Consider the following 18380-nt stretch of genomic DNA (forward strand, 5'->3'; position numbering starts at 1 on the left):
GGAACATTGCAAAGTTCAAGATGGTTAATCTTGGAGTATATCTGCATAGATGTGTGTCTTGGCAGGGCAGAGCTGGTGGAAAGGGAAGAAGAATAATTTATTTTTTCCCTTCCCTACTCTCAAACGTTGGATGCAAAATGACAGTAATACTTTGTATTTGAAGTTTATAGGACACTTTCACACATTATTCAATTTCACCATTAATCAATTTGATCCTAACTTTAATCCTAAATGTTTTCATCTCAGTTTTATAGAAGAAGAAATTTAGATTCTGAGAGATTTTTATGATTTGCAAAAAAGAAATATCCTTATAAGATGGCAGAGACTATGACTGGGACTAGAATCTAAGGCTTCTGACTCAAGTCACTTTCCATGTTGCTAGGTCACTCCAAAGATAAAGATAAATGTCCTCTAAATATAGCCTCTCCAATTTCTTTGCTAATAACAATATTAAGCATAGCTAATATTAATGAACTTGATAATATATGATAATAGAAACTATAGCTTGCTTATACTGATATAGACTTTTAAGTTTTACAAAAAAGTTTGCATCCATCCTCTCATTTGGTCCTTACAATAACCCTTTAAGGTAAGTATTTTGGCTATTTGTATCCTCGCTGATGGATAAGAAAACTAGGCTCAGAGGGGACATAACTTGCCCAGGGTCCCAATAGCTAGCAAGTGTACATTTAAATCCAAATGCCTCCTGACTCCAAGAGGGCAGAAGATAAATATTTTCTTCTTATATGTTTCAATCTAGGGCTGTGATTGCCTCTGATCTGGAGCCATCATTTGCCAGGGCAATTTACCCCTGTTTTGATGAGCCAGCTATGAAGGCAACCTTCAATTTCACAATCATTCACCATCCTACATATGTGGCTCTTTCCAACATGCCAGCCCTAGGTAAGGAATGCTTCTTTGTAATTTTGATTTCTTATTTTGTGAGAACATGATGATCATTTCCCTAGGGAGTATACATTTCTACTAATTTACCATGGCATTATATCCAGTGAGCCACTAAGATGGGTGGATATCCTTAGTATAGTCTTCACTGGATATGGTCCATGGATATGGTCAAAATTTAGTTTTGGGTTTACATGATACTGGGAAAAAGTATAATGTACTCCCACATCCCTTTAGGCTTTGGAAAGGACCTTCTTTTGGGACTTAGAGACTAGCAATAGATTTTTACCATGACAGAAGCAGCTGAGTCACACCAGTGGTGGAACTGTAACTTTTCTATATCATTTGGGCATTGAAAACTATTTCAAATACCAATAGAAAGTGGTTAATCTGGAAATAATCAGAGTTGTATATGTATTGGAAGTTGATAGATCTAGAGCTACTCTGAACCTTAGAACCTCTAGTTCAGTTTCATTTTGCAGTTTCTTGAAAGTTAAGTGACTTGCCCAGTGTTACTAGGATAGTAACAGATAGGCTCAGAATCCAGAGTCAGCACTCAGTTCACTATACCAAATTATTTAATGTTTAGTTTTTGTTAGTCTGTGATTAGCATATAAGAGCCCACTTTAGTGAAAGGTGAGGAAGGAAACTTGATAAACCACAGGGATAATCTGAGAAGTAGTTGGGTAAATGTTAGCATGGGTAAGTAAGAAAGGAGAAAGTAGTTTTATGGCTGATATATTTATGCTTTATATTGTCAATCTGCTAAAATAAATGACTTTCTTTAGTGATATCTGAAAGAGAAGATGCAAATGGAAACAAATGGATTGTTACCAGCTTTGCAACTACTCCCAGAATGTCAACATATGTAACTGCCTTCGCTGTGTGTGATTACAGTTATGTCAATGGAACTGAAAGGGGCAAGGAGGTAAATAAGTTTCGCAAGTTATAGTAACAAAGCATACCAACTGTAGATATGTCAAGCCCTTCTTGGTACTCAGGACTACCAATATACCTTGAATGAGGCAGAGTTGCAGGAAGGCATTGGTTTCACTCTCTCTTCCAAAGTCATCATAGGCGAGTGACAAGGCAGAGTCAAGACACCTGGTGATGGTTCTAGATGCAGTATCTTTCATATCTTGCTTTTTTTTTTTTGCAAGGTAAATGGGGTTAAGTGGCTTGCCCAAGGCCACACAGCTAGGTAATTATTAAGTGTCTGAGACCAGATTTAAACTCAGGTACTCCTGACTCCAGGGCCAGTGCTTTATCCACTGTGCCATCTAGCTGCCCTGGTATCTTTCATATCTAACCAAAGTGAAAAGCACTCCACAGCACCTCCTTCAGTTGCCCTCATTGCCATTGGAACAAATTATTCTCATTAGCCCATTCCACCAGTGGAATTCGTCATATGCTTGAGGTAGACACCTCCCTAATGGGTTGAGATCCCCTCAGTTACCTTGAACCTGGGTTAAACACATCAGTTGAAATGGTTTATAGGGTGTGACCACTGAACATGCTAAAATTTTGTGCAGCCACAAGTGAGAGTTAGGTGGCTCAAGTAGACACCAAAGGTGGAAAGCAGCCCTGAACAGGGTTTTACAGCCATCATATCAGAGGCACCAGTCTTTCTTGAATATACCCTACAAGTTGAGTAGCACTGGTTAGAAAAAGAGAATGGGTCACCAAAGACAAACATCATCTATGTCACAATTTTACCTTGAATCTGCCTTTAATCTAGGAATAGATTTTCTAAAGAAAACTAATACAACTATAATATAAGAATAAATCTTCAGAAAATAAGAGGATGCCTGGTAGAAAGAACAAAGAATTAAGTTCAGATCCAGGAAGAAGCTAGGTTCAAGCTATGACTCTAATACTTCCTTAGCTATTTGATCATGGACACATTCCTTAACCTCTCAGTTCTTTAGGCAGCTATTGAAAGTTTGCAGCTGTAGATAGAACGACAACCAGAATTAGTAGAAGAGATTTTTCTTGCTAAGAAATTGTCTATACCAGGCAAACCACAGGTCTAATCCTTAATTTCCTTTCTCTGGCATGGAAAGTGAAATTAGTTGAAAGATTATAGAAATGTAAAGGTGATCTTGGGTTTTATGGATATATTTAAGTGCATCTATTAAATATTTTGCTACATTTTTTCCTTAAGAAAGAGAGGAATCTGCTTGAAAAGAGAAGACATTCTCTCAAAGCAGCATCCCAGAAAACAGCTTGTCATATGAAATCCAAATACATTGTTTGTCTTAGTTTATGCTTTTGGTTTTTTAGGTACGGATTTGGGCTCGGAAAGATGCAATTGCTGAAGGGGGAGCAGATTTTGCTTTGAGCATTACAGGCCCTATCTTCTCTCGGCTGGAAGATTTCTTTAATGTCAGTTATCCTCTTCCAAAAATAGGTGAGAGTATCTTTTTGTTCTAAGTTGCTTTATCAGATCAGATGCACATTGGTCAAGGCTCAAGGGACGGCAGCAAGGGAACTGCTAAAGTTCATTGCATCCATTTTCCATTTATTTCAGAGTTGACCCACATGGAATTTTCACTCTCAAAGCTTTCAGAAAGCAGCTTAATCATAGGGATCATGTATAACTGTGAGCAGCATCATGATTTAGTGGGAAAAAGTCCTGCAAAAGGAATCAGAAGCCCTGGGTTACATTCTTGTCCCACTTATATGAATTTGAGCAAGTCATTTGATGGGCCTGTAAAGGCCTTAACTTCCTTATCTATAAAAAAGTTGGATTTGATGATCTCTCAGATTCATTCTAGTTAGAAATTATATGTTCCATGATGTTCATTGTCAGCCCATCAGTGAGTAAACATTTAGTACTGGAGAGACAAAGAAAAGCAAAAGATAACCCCTTAACTCAAGGAACTACAAACTTGCAAAACAACTATGTACAAATAAAATATATACAGGAAAATTTGAAGGTAATCAATGGAGAGAGAAGGCGTTAGCCATAAAGAAACAGGAAAGACTTCCTATAAAAGTGAGGTTTTTGTTGTGACTTGAAGAAAGTCAAGGAGGCCAAGCCTTGTAAGACTTCATAGTCTTGCTTTCTATAACTACTCATTCCTTTGTACTCTTTCTCTTGCACTTTAGTTTACTGGCCTGACCTATTCCCCAGCCCCCAACACAAACCCTTCTAATCTTTTCATGGTGCTTAGGCTAGATGCTTATGTTCCAGTTTGGCATAGAACATAGAATTTAAAGTAAGATCATAGAGAAGTACCTATTCAGTCACACAAACAGTATGAAAGCTAGAATTTGAACCCAGATCTTCAGATTAAAAATTCTTATGAATTATCTTCGGGTTGCTTGGCAATTAGAAATTACAGGCTCTACATCTCTGTTCTCACAACTTAAAAGTAAAGTAAAGATAGTAAATATTTCATGTTCCATACAATATTTGAATAAAATCTTAATTAAACATTTTTTTCTTCTACAGGATATTATACTACTGAAATTATACAGACAAAGAGATTATGGAGACAAAGTTTATTAAATTCAGTATTATAAATGGAGGTTAGGGGTTCTTAGATTTTTTTGTGTGTGTCATGGACCCCTTTGACAGTCTAGTGGAGGGTATGGACTCCTTAGAATAATGCTTTTAAGTGCATAAAATAAAGTACATAGGATTGGCAAACCAATCAGTCAAGAACTAAACAGACTGAATACAAACAGACTAAAATGAAAATGTAGTTTTTTTTCTCTCCATGAACTGAAATAGGGGACCATGGACCCAAGGTTAAGAATCTTCATGAGGATTAATTCTTTTTTTTTATTTGTTTTATACATTTTCAACTAAAAAGGCTGTACCTTTTATTTACAAAGATAGCATGTTATTCATCTAGCAATCTTATTAAACAAAGAATCTGGTCTTTAGTATGGCTTCTAATATAGACAAAGACCTCTTATTCTCCCCTGTCCCTAAGCATCAGGGAATCAGTTCTGACCCTGGGACTGAAAAGTTCTGTGAAGGGCTGATAAGTGGCCTTGAGACCAGTCATGATTCCTTAAAGAGTATAGGGTTTTGTGAATTAATAACAAGGACAGCAAATTGGCCTTAGAGGTCAATGTAATTGAGTTGGATGATAGTGGATAAGATATAAGGCTATCTCAGTCAAAATGTTGTATATTTCTTATTTTTAGGGAGGTAAAAATAACAGATTTTTTCAAATATAAATCATTTATAAAATACTTGAGTCCAGGGAATTGTACACTTAGTTCTTTATATCCCTCACAATACATGTAATATAGTTGTTGCTCAGTAAAAATTATTATTTGATTATCTATCCAAATGGAGATCATCTACAACTTATGACATTTAAGAAGTCTTTCTTCCCAACATTCTCCAAACCAATTTTATTCCTGAAAGTTGAATTGATCATTTTTTATCTTTAGTGATCCATGGTTCACTTGCATTTTTCTGCAATTATTTAATGTTTTTCTATGTTTCTCCCAGCATACCTTCTTATAGCCTGTTTAATGTTAGCTATAGTAACCTTAGCTCTGCACAGATATTCTTTGCAATAAGCAATAGACAAGAATCAAATCTGACTTTGCCACCCATTTTTGGTATGGCCTGGTTTGTTAATTATGAACTATATTAAAAAATAATTTCTTTTTACCTTGTCAGCCATACAGAAAAGACCAGATATTTTCAATGCCTGCTTTAGTAATGTTTCTGCTATTCCTGAATAGACTGCATCATTTGGTATCAAGTGACCTGAAATTGCCTAACATTGCACAGGGTTGCATAAGATGAAATGATAAATTTGAACTGGAATTACAAATGTCAAAAGAAAAGTAGTGAGATAACTTTGTGAAGAGAAGAAAGATGAAACTTTGGATTATATTGCTATTTCACCCTTTCCCTTTGCATATACTGCCAAATTGCACCAAAACCCGGACACCTGTAGGTATGTCACATTCCAGTAGGCTTTTCTAGAAGAAAGAGAAGACAAAATCACAGGATAAGAAGGGGATCAGAAAGTATTATTAAGAAGAATGTATTGAGGGGTGGCTAGGTGGCGCAGTGGATAAAGCACTGGTCCTGGAGTCAGGAGTACCTGAGTTCAAATCTGGGCTCAGACACTTAATAAATACCTAGCTAGCTGTGTGGCCTTGGGCAAGCCACTTAACCCCATTGCCTTGCAAAAACCTAAAAAAAAAAAAAAGAAAAAAGAAAAAAAATGTATTGAGTTTCTACCGTATATGTATGCCTATGTTAGAGTGCTGGCAGATACAAAAGAAAGGAAATCTTGAGTCTTGTTACAAAAATTCTTGCTATTCAGATTAAGAAGAAAATATATACATTACTTAAAAGGCAAGATCTGATTGAAAAAAGATACACATAAACAAACTCAAGATAATAGAGTACAAGCTGACATATGATAAGGGGAAGTGAAAGGCAAACAAAGGCTTCTTGAGAGAGAGAGGTTCAACTAGTATTGATGGAAGTGATGGATATTAATTAATGGAGGGGAAGGAAAAGGGAAATTTCAGATAAGAAGAATGAAAGATCAAAGATGAAAAAGTGGTAGTAGACAAGCTTTGCCTTGGGCCAAAATGGAGAATACTCTTACTAGTAGAGAGGAGCTTTGAGCTGAAAGGTTGAGAGGAAGCAGAATGGAAGGATATTTGAGAAAATGCCTGGAGATCTAGGTTGAAGAAATAAAATCTGATACATTAGGCAATAGAGAACCTTTGTCTATGGAAACATTTCCTAACTTTATTGATTTGCATAGTACAGTAGGGAATATATAAGAAAATCATATTTTATTATTTCATTAGGCAATAATAATGAACATTAGATGAATAAAATAATGAACATAAAATTCTTATAATGTATATGTGAGAACAATTTGTATTTTTTAAAAGACTTGTTTAATTTTTTTCCTTCCAAATCTACTTAGATCTCATTGGATTTCCTGTTTTTAATGAACAAGCAATGGAAAACTGGGGACTAATAACATTTGATGATTTGATGCTGGTACAAACCAAGGATGACTACCCGGAAAGAATAATCAACATTTTTTCCACTGTTGCACATGAAATCGCACATCAGGTATGTAATAAAACGCTCTTTTGAAATTTAATCTTCAGACTCCACAGCTGATCAACAAAGAAAAAAATCACTGGCAGTTGGAGTAAAATCAGTGTTTTTTATTTGTGCTGGATAAAATTGGAATTTGAAAGTGAATAAGGCAATGTCATTGACAAGAACTTATTCCAGTTATTTACAATATAGTCATGGATGATATTACAGAACCCAAACTGCCAGATACTAGAACATCACATCTGTTTTAGGAATTTGATTGCAATCAAAAGTTGAACTGATGGCTTGGAAGATTACTCCATTCTTTCCTCAATTCTATCATCTGTAGACATTTTCTTTCTGTTAAGTTCAAGAAGAAAGTAATTATGGGTGAGCCCCTAATATTTATAATGGGAAGCTAGATATTTCAGAGATGGAGTACCGGGCCTGGAGTCAGGGGGGATCTGAATTCAAATTGACCTTAGATACTTACTAGCTGAATGATCCTGGAAAGTCACTTAGTCCCTATTTGTTTCAGTTCCTCACCTATTAAATGAGGACACAATGAAGGAAATGACAAACCACTCCAGCATTTTTTCCAAGAAAATCCATGGAGTCTCATAAAGTTGTACATGACGGGATGATTAAATAACAATACTATTTATGCTAACATCTTTCATGCAATAGTTATTCAAGTTTACATAAACCAGAGATCAACTCATGACTTTTGAAATATAACAGTTACATACAGTAAGGTAGCCTGATTTATGTCAAAAGCTAAGTTTCCACAGTTCCCCCAACATCAGTTCTCTAAAGGGGTTCCATTCTGTTTCACTTGCAAGGAACTACTCTTAAATATAATAGAGAGATATCTTGGTATAAAGGAGAAAGAGCTGACCCAAGAGTTAGGAAGACCTGTGTTCAAGACCTGCTTCTGAAACATACTAGTCATGTGGCCATGGACAAGGCACTTAATCTCAGAGTGCTTCAGACAACTCTCTGAAATGCAGATTTAAAACACTTGTCAGTCAATTATAGATGAGTTTACTGATATTCACCAGTGGAAGGAGTCTCAATAGCAGGAGACCTCTATGCTTAGGAAATGATAGATTTGAACAATAATAACAACAGCAAGAACAAAAAGGGGGATGGAGGCATTGATCCGGAGAAAGGATATACTTTAAGAATATTTGATTCAAAAACATATCATTTTTAGAAAAAAATAAACAAATCACTGGAAATGCTTTTAAAAATATCCAGATCTCAAGAGAGTTTGTTAGCAATGATGATCACAAAGTTACTCATGACTGGAATCTCTCAGACACATTCAGAAAACATCATGGGGTTTAAATTGCAGTTTCAAGTTCTTTCTAAATACCAAGTAAAGGCAAAATATTTTTTGATGTTATATACATGTTGAAAGTAAGAAACTACAAAAAGTCCTGAATACAAATGAAATGTAACAAAGTTTGTTTCTTTTTCTTCTTATTCAAAGTGGTTTGGAAATTTAGTTACCATAAAGTGGTGGAATGATATTTGGCTCAATGAAGGATTTGCAACTTATTTTGAGTATTACTTGACTACTATCTTTGATCCTCAACTACTGAAAGTAAGTATTCAGTTTAATTTGAGTATAAGTTTATTAAAATATTATACTATAAGTTCCTGAAGTTTATATGAATAACCTGTAATACAACATAAATTTGATTTTTTTACCATATTAATTAAATGAAGAAATTCTCTTGACCATCTAAATCTAATTTGTTCCATAATAGCTAACATTTACATTACACTTTAAAGTTTATGAAATACTTTACTAATTTTGTCTCACTTAATCCTTACAACAACCTGAGGATATAGATGCCATAATTATCTCTATTTAACAGATAAAGAAACAGAGGCAGATAGAGGTTAAGAAGTTTTTTCAGGGTTTCAAAGTTAACAAGTGTCTGAGGCCAAATATGAACTTGGATATTCTAAATTCTAGACCTGGTATTCTATACATTGTGTCATTTGGATGATTCAGTCCTGTCTCTGATACTTACTAGATGTGTGACCCTAAGCAAATAACTTTAACTCTCACGGCTTCCAAGGCACCTCTAAGAGTATAAGTGACAGCTTATAATAGTGCAAGTCCCAATCTATAGCAAGGATTTCCCCCAATAACATTTCTAGTTCTCAATAAAGTCAGATCCACTAAAAAAAGAGATAAACACAAAACATTCTTGTTTTTATTGCTGTCTCCTATTATTATTATTGTTATTGTATCTTACTATGAAAGTTTTAATGTATACATGTTCATCAAATTCATTTATTTGAATTTCACTTGTCAGTAATATTATACTACAGTTAATATATTGTGAGACAGGCTTGATGTCTTAATTTCCAGTCTTTTCTCAATTCTTATTCTCAAAACTATTGGACTTCTTTTTTTTTTTTTGACCCTATTGATCATGACTTCTATTTTGCAAACTCCTAAATCAAGCCACTCCTCTGGTAAATTAGATATTGGGACAAAATGTAGGTCATTCAACAGATAACAAAAGAATATTTACTTATGGATGACAGGAATAGGATACTTGTTTCCTCTGGCTAACCATCAGAGAAAGCTCTTGACAATGATTTCAATACCCTTTCATGAAAAATTAGACTAACTTTAGCTCCTTTAACATTAACCACTCTGAATCTTTTATAGTGATTTTAACTTTTTTTCCATCTCCTCTTCTGGATACTCTTCTGCCTCCTTCCTTTTTACTCTGGGAGTCCACCAAGATTCAGTCCTGGAACCCTTGTTCTTTTCCTTTGCTGGATCCTCTTCCTTCTCTTCCTTGAAGATCTTTGGTAAGTTGTGGGGGAAAGATAATGAAGGCCTCCACTAACATGGCAGCTGTTTGAGTAGTAAAGAAAAAGATAAAAACAAGAGATATTGAAGAGATTGAAGCAACAAAATTTTTGCCAACTGAATGTAGGGTGAAAAATAGTGAGGAGCCCAAGTTGATGCCAAGACATGAAAACTGGGGTGGTTATAAAGATAGTGGTACCTGGACCTGAAATACAGAAGTTGTAAAAAGGAATGTGTTTTGTGGGAGAAAGAAAATGTATTGTGTTTGGGATTGTTGAATCTAGGGGAAATCAAGCTTAGTGTCCAATAGGTGATATGTAAAGGGGTATTGGAGTTTGGGATAGATATTGGATCTTGATATATAGATAAGGGAATCATTTACAAAGAAATTGTAATTTAGTCATTAGAGACTATAAGTTCAAAAAAGTGAGAAAGCATAAATAGAAAAGAACCAGAACAGAGCATTAGTGTATACTAAGAGCTATAGAATATATGTACGTATGAGTCCGCAAATGAGAATGGTCCTTTTTTTTTTTTTTTTTTTTGGTTTTTGCAAGGCAAATGGGGGGTTAAGTGGCTTGCCCAAGGCCACACAGCTAGGTAATTGTTAAGTGTCTAAGACCAGATTTGAACCTAGGTACTCCTGACTCCAGGGCTGGTGCTTTATCCACTGCCACCTAGCTGCCCCAAATCTTTTTTTTTAGATTTTTTTTTTCAAGGCAATGGGATTAAGTGGCTTGCCCAAGGCCACACGGCTAGGTAATTATATTGTTAAGTGTCTGAGGTCAGATTTGAACCCAGGTACTCCTGACTCCAAGGCCGGTGCTCTATCCACTATGCCACCAAGCCGCCCGGCAAATGAGAATGGGAAGAAGTAACCAGACAAATAAGATAAGAACCCGGAAAGAATAATGTCATAAAATCATAAAAAAATGAAAATATCCAAGACAGTGGTCAAAAGTGTCAATGCAGCAGGAAATGCCAGTTTTGCAATAATTAGTCACTCTGAAGGTGGAAGTTTCTTGAGTGATGAAGTCTAATTACAAAGAACTAAGAAGTGACTGAAGAAGGACAGGCATTTAATTTAGATGTATTTTCTAGGATTTTTGAAGAAGGAAAAAGAGACTTTAAGGAGATGGGTGAGGGGACTTGGACATATTTGAAGACAGGAAGAACCAGTAAATAGGGAAAGGTTGACAATTCAAGGAAAAAACCCAGGAATGATTGAAGCTGTCATCTGCTGCAGAAGATAAAAAAAAAAAGATGAAATGAAGGGCACATTAGAAGAGGAGACTTTGGTGAGGAGAGGGGATAATCTTTTTTTTCTTGCTAGTAATTTATTTTTCTATCCATATAAATTATTTTTGTCACAAAAGGCAATGTAACTCAAAGGCTATGAACATAAGCAGAAAATGAAAAAATTGTTTCTTTTAGCTATATTGACAACCTCACAATTCAAATAACATTAAAATATCACACTTGATATTTTCTATTATTTAATTTTTTTAAAAGAAAGATTTTATTTTGAATTTTACAATTTTCCCCTAATCTTGCTTCCCTTCCCCTACCCCCCACAGAAGGCAGTCTGTTAGTCTTTACATAGTGTCCATGGTATAAATTAATCTAAGTTGAATGTGATGAGAGAGAAATCATATCCTTAAGGAAGAAATATAAAGTATAAGAGATAGCAAAATTACATACTAAGATAATGGTTTTTAAAAAATCAAAGGTAATAGTCTTTGGTCTTTGTTCAGACTCCACAAATCTTTCTCTGGCTATAGATGATATTTTCCATCACAACTACTCCAAAATTGTTCCTGATTGAGGAACTGATGGAATGAGCAAGTCTATTAAAGTTGATCATCACCCCCATGTTGCTGTTAGGGTGTACAATGTTTTTCTGGTTCTGCTCATCTCATTCAGCATCAGTTCATGCAAATCCCTCCAGGCTTCCCTGAAATCCTGTCCCTCCTGGTTTCTAATAGAACAATAGTATTCCATGACATACATATACCACAGTTTTTAAGCCATTCCCCAATTGAAGGACATTCACTTAATTTCTAATTCTTTGCCACCACAAACAGGGCTTCTATGAATATTTTTTTACAAGTGCTGTTTTTACCCTTTTTCATCATCTCTTCAGGGTGTAGACCCAGTAGTGGTATTGCTAGATTAAAGGGTATGCACATTTTTGTTGCTCTTTGGGTGTAATCCCAAATTTCTTTCCAGAAAGGTTGGATGAGTTCACAGCTCCACCAACAATGTATTGGTGTCCCAGATTTCCCACCTCCCTTCCAACATTGATCATTGTCCTTTTCTGGTCATATTGGCCAGTCTGAGAGATGTGAGGTGGTACCTCAGAGATGCTTTAATTTGCATTTCTCTAATAATTATTGATTTAGAGCAATTTTTCATATGACTGTGGATCACTTTGATTTCCTCATCTGTAAATTGCCTTTGCATATCCTTTGACCATTTGTCAATTGGGAAATGGCTCTTTTTTAAAAATTTGACTCAGTTCTCTGAATATTTTAGAAATGAGTCCTTTGCCAGAAATACTAGTTGTAAAAATTGTTTCCCAATGTACTACATTTCTTTTGATCTTGCTTACAGTGTTTTTGTCTGTGCAAAACCCTTTTTATTTTAATGTAATCAAAATTGTCTAGCTTGTTTTTAATGATGTTCTCCATCTCTTCCTTGGTCATAAACTGCTTCCCTTTCCATAGATCTGAAGGTAAACTATTCCTTGATCTCCTAGTTTGCTTATAATGTTTTTTATGTCTAAATCCTGTATCCATTTGGATCTTATCTTGGTATAGGGTGAGGTGTTGGTCTAATCCAAGTTTCTGCCAAACTAACTTCCAATTTTCCCAACAGTTTTTATCAAAGAGAGTTTTTATCCCAATAACTGGCCTCTTTGGGTTTATCAAACAGTAGATTACTATAATCATTTCCTACTACTGCACCTAGTCTATTCCACTGATTCACCATTCTATTTCTTAGCCAATACCAGACAGTTTTGATGACTGATGCTTTATAATATAATTTTAGATCTAGTAAGGGCTAAGCCACCTTCTTTTATACTTTTTTCATTAAATCCCTGGAGATTCTCAACTTGAGGGGATAATTCTTTATTAGAGACTGGGTGAAAGGAAGAGAGAAGGAGAGCCAATGTCAAGGAATTTCCAGATAAAGAGCTTGGGCAAAGAAGGTAGATGATCTATTTTCACAGTAAAGGATAAATCAAGCCCTTCAACTAAAAGGATGGGGAAGAAGGAGAGGTATGGAAGGTTTGAGGGGAGAAGAGATTGTTTAGAATAGCTCTGTGAGGTTTGGTCTGCAGACTCAATTAGAGAAAAGTAAATGGATTGTCATGTTGAATTGAGGCCTAGTTGAGGTTAAATAGCATAAATTGGTAATAGACTCAGTCAATTTGGCTACGTGACTTACTCCAATTATCTTGAGCAGCACCTGTATAGAAGAGAAAGTAGAATATGAAAATATTTTTACTTTAAAAAATTTTTAAATTAATTATTAATTTTAATTTTAATTCTGAATTCTCTCCCTCTTCCCTTCCCCTATCTATTGAAAAGGCAAAAAAATAATATTCCTTATACATAAAAAGTTGTACAAAACATATTTCTTCATTAAGAGAAAAATATGCTTCAATCTGCACTCATACTCCATCACTTCTCTATGTGGAGGTGGACAGATAGCATTGAGAATAAGTCAGGATTGGAATTAGGCAAGGTTTAATGGTAATATAATAGAAGGGCAAGGGATTTGAGAGAATACTAAACTGCCTAAATTGCCTCTCTGTAGTCAAGATTGGGAAAGGAAGAGAGTATAAATAGAGCTTGCTCTAATTGCTGGTCTGATTTGACATAAAGATGGGTGATTTTCATATAACTTCTACCATCCTAAACAAATCATTTTTTATCTGATAAGAAGCAATCAATTTTGGGTTGTTGGGGTTTTTTTGGTTTTTTTTTTTTTGTCGTATTGTTTGGTGCTCAATATATCACCAGCATCTTTAGACTTTCTTCTGGAAAAAGATATTCATGATCTAAAGGTGTGAAGCTTTTTAGTGTTTTACAAACTTTTACCCTCTTTAACTCTTAAGTTCAACATATTTTCCAATACATTTTTCCCTTCTTTGTCAGATTGCTCAAAGCTTATTAAGAACTTCAAAAATCCGCCACACATCCCCCTCTTAAAACAAATTTGTATGTGTCCATAAGACTTCAGTTAAAAAGAAAACAAATATGATTATTCTAATGAGAGAGAAGTATATTTATGTTCCCTTCCCCCACCTACCTCAACTTCCTACATACATAATGTGGAACATCTTTATAGTTTCTGAGACAGGCAGACCGGTAAAAGAAGAGGTGCACCTGTTCACTTTCTACACAGCTAATGCAATCTGTCTGATTCTACAACCCTAAGAAGTCATTTTGATTCTTCTTCTGCCCTTTGATTTTTTTATATCCTTAGCTTTCATCTGGGTGACTGTTGCAATTTTTTTATTATGTTTTTCTTGTTTATTCTGTCCCAGCTACTTATCTTTGCTTCCATCCTCTAAAAGTGTCTTTAAAATATCTATTTTGATCAATGAGCTTCTTCTACATCCATATTATCCAATGTATCCAATTTTTCCTCTGGGATATTTAGAAGTTATTTTAATACATACATACATATATATATATATATATATAAACAGAAATATATTTTCTTTTGCTTCTACTTTCCTCATTCATATGTAAAAATACAAAAAATAAACCTTTAGTAACAAATAGGCATAATAAAGTAAAAAAAAATTCCTGCATTATCCACTCAAAAATATACATATCTCATGCTTCATCCTTAGTCTATCACTTCTCTGTCACAGGTAGTCAGCCTGTTTCATCATCAATCCTCTGCAATCTTGATTGGTTATTATTTTGAACAGAATTCTTAAACTATTCAAAATTGCTTTTTATTTAGAATGTTATCGCATCAGAGAATGTTATCACATCATTGTTCTCTTGGTTCTGCCTACTTTGTTATGCTTTATTTCGTAGAAGAATCCAGCTTTTCTGAAGCTATTTCTTATAACCCAAGAATACCCTTATATTCATATGCCATAATTTGATATCTTTGGATGAATATTCTAGTTCCTTATATTCCAGTTTTTTTTTTACCAAATCTTTGTACAGGGGGCCAAATCTCCTTTCTATCATCTTCTTTACTGGTGGCATTATTGAGTCAAAGGGTAGACACATTTTAATAACTTTGGGGACATAGTTTCACATTTTGAGAGAGATTTCCAGAATTTTTGGCCCACAGCTCCACCAACAGGGCATTTACATGCCTATTTTTTCAAAGCTACTCAATATTAAACATTACTCTTTATTATCAACTTGACCAATTTGATAGGTGTGAGACAGAGCCTCAGTGTTACTTTAATTTGTATTTTTCTAATAGTAATAGAGTAGTTTTACATATTGATCACTTTTATTTTTTCCTTAGCAGACTGCCTGTTTATCAATTGGTTAATTTTTAGGCTCTTTTTCCTTATAAATTTGAGTAAGTTTCTTACTTATTTTATAAATGAGGCCTTTATCACAGAAACTTTCTGGAAGACACTTAAATTAGCAGGTGTTCAGATATTTAAAATTCTTTATCCACCTAGAAACCATGTTTCTATGTTCTTTTCTCTAAATTTTTCATCTTTTTCTACTCTTGCCTAGAGTCTAAGGTATCACCCTTGAACTTGAATGTTTCTTTTTTTTATCTATTAATTCTCACACAAATGCTTCCTTTTATATTTATCCCCTTAAGGAAGAAGATACATGCTATGAGTATAAGATCCTAATACATGTAAGGGAATATGACCTAGGGTTTTGAGTCAGAAGACCTGGTATTTGAATCTAACTAGCTTATGTGATTATAGCACTTCACTTATTCACTCAAAGTCTCAGTTCTTCATCCATAGGAACATAATTCTTGCATTCTTCTGAGATTGTTGTGAGAAATAGGCTTTGTAAACTGTAAAGTATCATGGTCTGTGTGAGCTATTAACAATAATACAAAATAATGCACACTTCTTTTTATGCTATAGCTAGATCCAGAGCCAAATCACAATACTGAATTCTATCCTACCAGATGTATCTTGATATTTTTTTGAGATCAAATTGTCATCCTTGCATAAAGATTTGCTATTCCACCCTGTCTGTTATCCTTGACTTTGTGTACTTCTATGTAGATAGCTGAGGTCATAGATTTTATTTATTTATATATTTTCTCTTATGAATCACATGTCCATTTTCTTCCTTTTTTTTTTTTTAGTTTTTTTCAAGGCAATCGGGTTAAGTGGCTTGCCCAAGGCCACACAGCTAGGTAATTATTAAGTGTTTGAGTTCAGATTTGAACTCAGGTACTCCTGACTCCAGGGCCAATGCTCTATCCACTGTGCCACCTAGCTGCCCCCTTCTTTTCTTCTTTCTGTATTATATCTAGTGCTCTCTATTTTTATGTCTATATCTATATTCTCTCTATATATCTAATTTGTTGTTTACCTTTAGACTTTTCAGATCTACAGGAGTAGTTTTCTTTGTTCCTTTTTCATAAGATTCCAGACAAAGATATTTTTATCAGTCCTTGCTTAAGTACATTCCATCTCTTGCCATCCTATCATTTCCATATTTTAAGTTGTCTTCTAAAGTTAGACATTCAAATATCATTCTCATTCAGCAATCTCAATTAATTTTCACTTCCCAAATCTGCCTTTCTCTTTACCTCCTCCTATGAAATTCAATCAACAATAATCTTAAAAATGTCATCTGTGCCCCACAAGATCTTCAGGGTTTTGTTTTGGTTTTTCCCAGGGTTTCAATATTATTAGCAATATTTCTTATGTTCCTTCTTACTTGAGGGTCTACAAAAACCTCAAAAATTCTGTGGTTAGATTTGGGGATGGGGCATGAACTTGGATAGGGAAAATTATATTTTTATTTTTGCTCTCTAATTTAAATTTAGTATTTCTTTCAATTAATTAAAAACATTATTCTGAGTAGGTTTCCATAGCCTTCACTAGCTTGCTAAAGGGGATCCATAACGCAAAAAAGGTTAAGAACTTAAATATTAATAAAATAATTTCCTTCTCTCCCCTCTCTTCCAAATCACCAAAAGTGATTAAGGAGTTTGACAGTTCTTGAAGAAATTCTCCATCTCATCTTGGAAACATGACCCAAAAATAAAGTCAACTTCCTTATTGTTTACATAACAAATAGTCAATATTTACCTCAATACCCCTTTAGCATGGATTCACCAATCATTACTATGCTCCTATTAAAATATTGTTGGGTTACTTTTTACTTGGTGGTTCCATGGGTCCATACTGATATCCCTCCTTTGTCTGGGGATGAAACAAGAGACTCATTCCTCTAATATACCTCCCAATGTTTGATAGTCTATCTTTTCCCCCTTTTTCTGTTTCATATTCTTCAACTCTTTGTCCTTCTGATCTTTGTTGCCTACTTTTTTTCTTTCAGGGAATACTTCATTCTCCCAAATGACCCAAAGAATAGAAAAGCATTCTTATATCCCTTTTACTTTCTCCTTTAGAACAGAGACAATTTTATATATGTAGCTTTCACATGTTCTTGGCAAAACAGTTAATCAATAAAAGTCTGTTATGCATCAGCATTTTGCTAAATGTTAGAAAAGTAAAGAAAGACTGTTTTCAAGGACCACACAGTCTAATAGGGGAAGGGGGGACAGCTTGGAAAAAATCTATGTAAAACATATATAAAGGATAAATTGGTGAAAAATCAATCAGAAAAGGCATTAAATAATAAGTTGGTTCAAGAAAGCTTCTCATAAAAAGATGCAATTTTAGCTGAGACTTGAAGGAAGCTAGGCATAATCTCTGCCAATAAGAGCCCTCTATAGTTGCTTGAAATAAGGTCTCAGTGATCTTTTGGCCAATCCTTGGGTGTGGCTAACTGCTGTGCAAAACTACCTATTTATTAGCTATAGGATGTTAATATGAGATTCATCTCCCTTTGTTCATATTGCTCTTCATTTTGAGATATTTCCTAATTCTTTGGGGGCATTAGCCTTAATTTCTTTAGTTGACAGATGCACAAAAGATATAAGGACACATAAGATCTAATCACTTAATGAGATCTATAAACAATTGTTTACTTTGCTACTGTTCTCTAGAGTCTTGCTTTTCTTTCTCTAGATGTTGAAATTTCTGACCCTGTTTAGGGAGAGAAAAGAGTTTGTTTAAGAAGTTTACTAGAATTTCTATGTCAAAGAAACAGTTATTTATGTATAATACTCAACACATAGAATATTATTTTTTTCCAATGAGATCACTTTCTGGCTAACTTCAGAAAATTTTAATTTCATGTTTCTTGGGGTTAACTTGTTTTTTACTTTTCAAGTTTCAGAATGAATTCTTTTACCAGTCTTTTATGAGTGTGGTTTACAGAGAAGATCATGCAATGATGTACCGAACTATATCTACAAAGGTCAAAAATTACACAAAAACAAGTGAAATAAGTGATCTCTTTGATGTATATATTTATCAAAAGGTAA

General features: G+C 34.5%; 1 protein-coding gene across 1 annotated transcript in view; it reads left to right on the forward strand.

Annotated features, from left to right (window-relative positions):
• LOC141497069 (aminopeptidase Q-like) overlaps positions 1-18380 on the forward strand; it is a 52123-nt gene that overhangs the window by 9921 nt on the left and 23822 nt on the right. Inside the window, exons 2-7 of the mRNA XM_074199652.1 lie at positions 761-903; positions 1692-1831; positions 3187-3313; positions 6831-6982; positions 8448-8561; positions 18227-18376. Coding sequence (XP_074055753.1) covers positions 761-903; positions 1692-1831; positions 3187-3313; positions 6831-6982; positions 8448-8561; positions 18227-18376 — 826 coding nt within the window. The remainder of the gene's footprint in view (positions 1-760; positions 904-1691; positions 1832-3186; positions 3314-6830; positions 6983-8447; positions 8562-18226; positions 18377-18380) is intronic.

This window comes from Macrotis lagotis, chromosome X (genome assembly GCF_037893015.1).
Source record: "Macrotis lagotis isolate mMagLag1 chromosome X, bilby.v1.9.chrom.fasta, whole genome shotgun sequence".
NCBI lineage: Eukaryota > Metazoa > Chordata > Mammalia > Peramelemorphia > Peramelidae > Macrotis > Macrotis lagotis.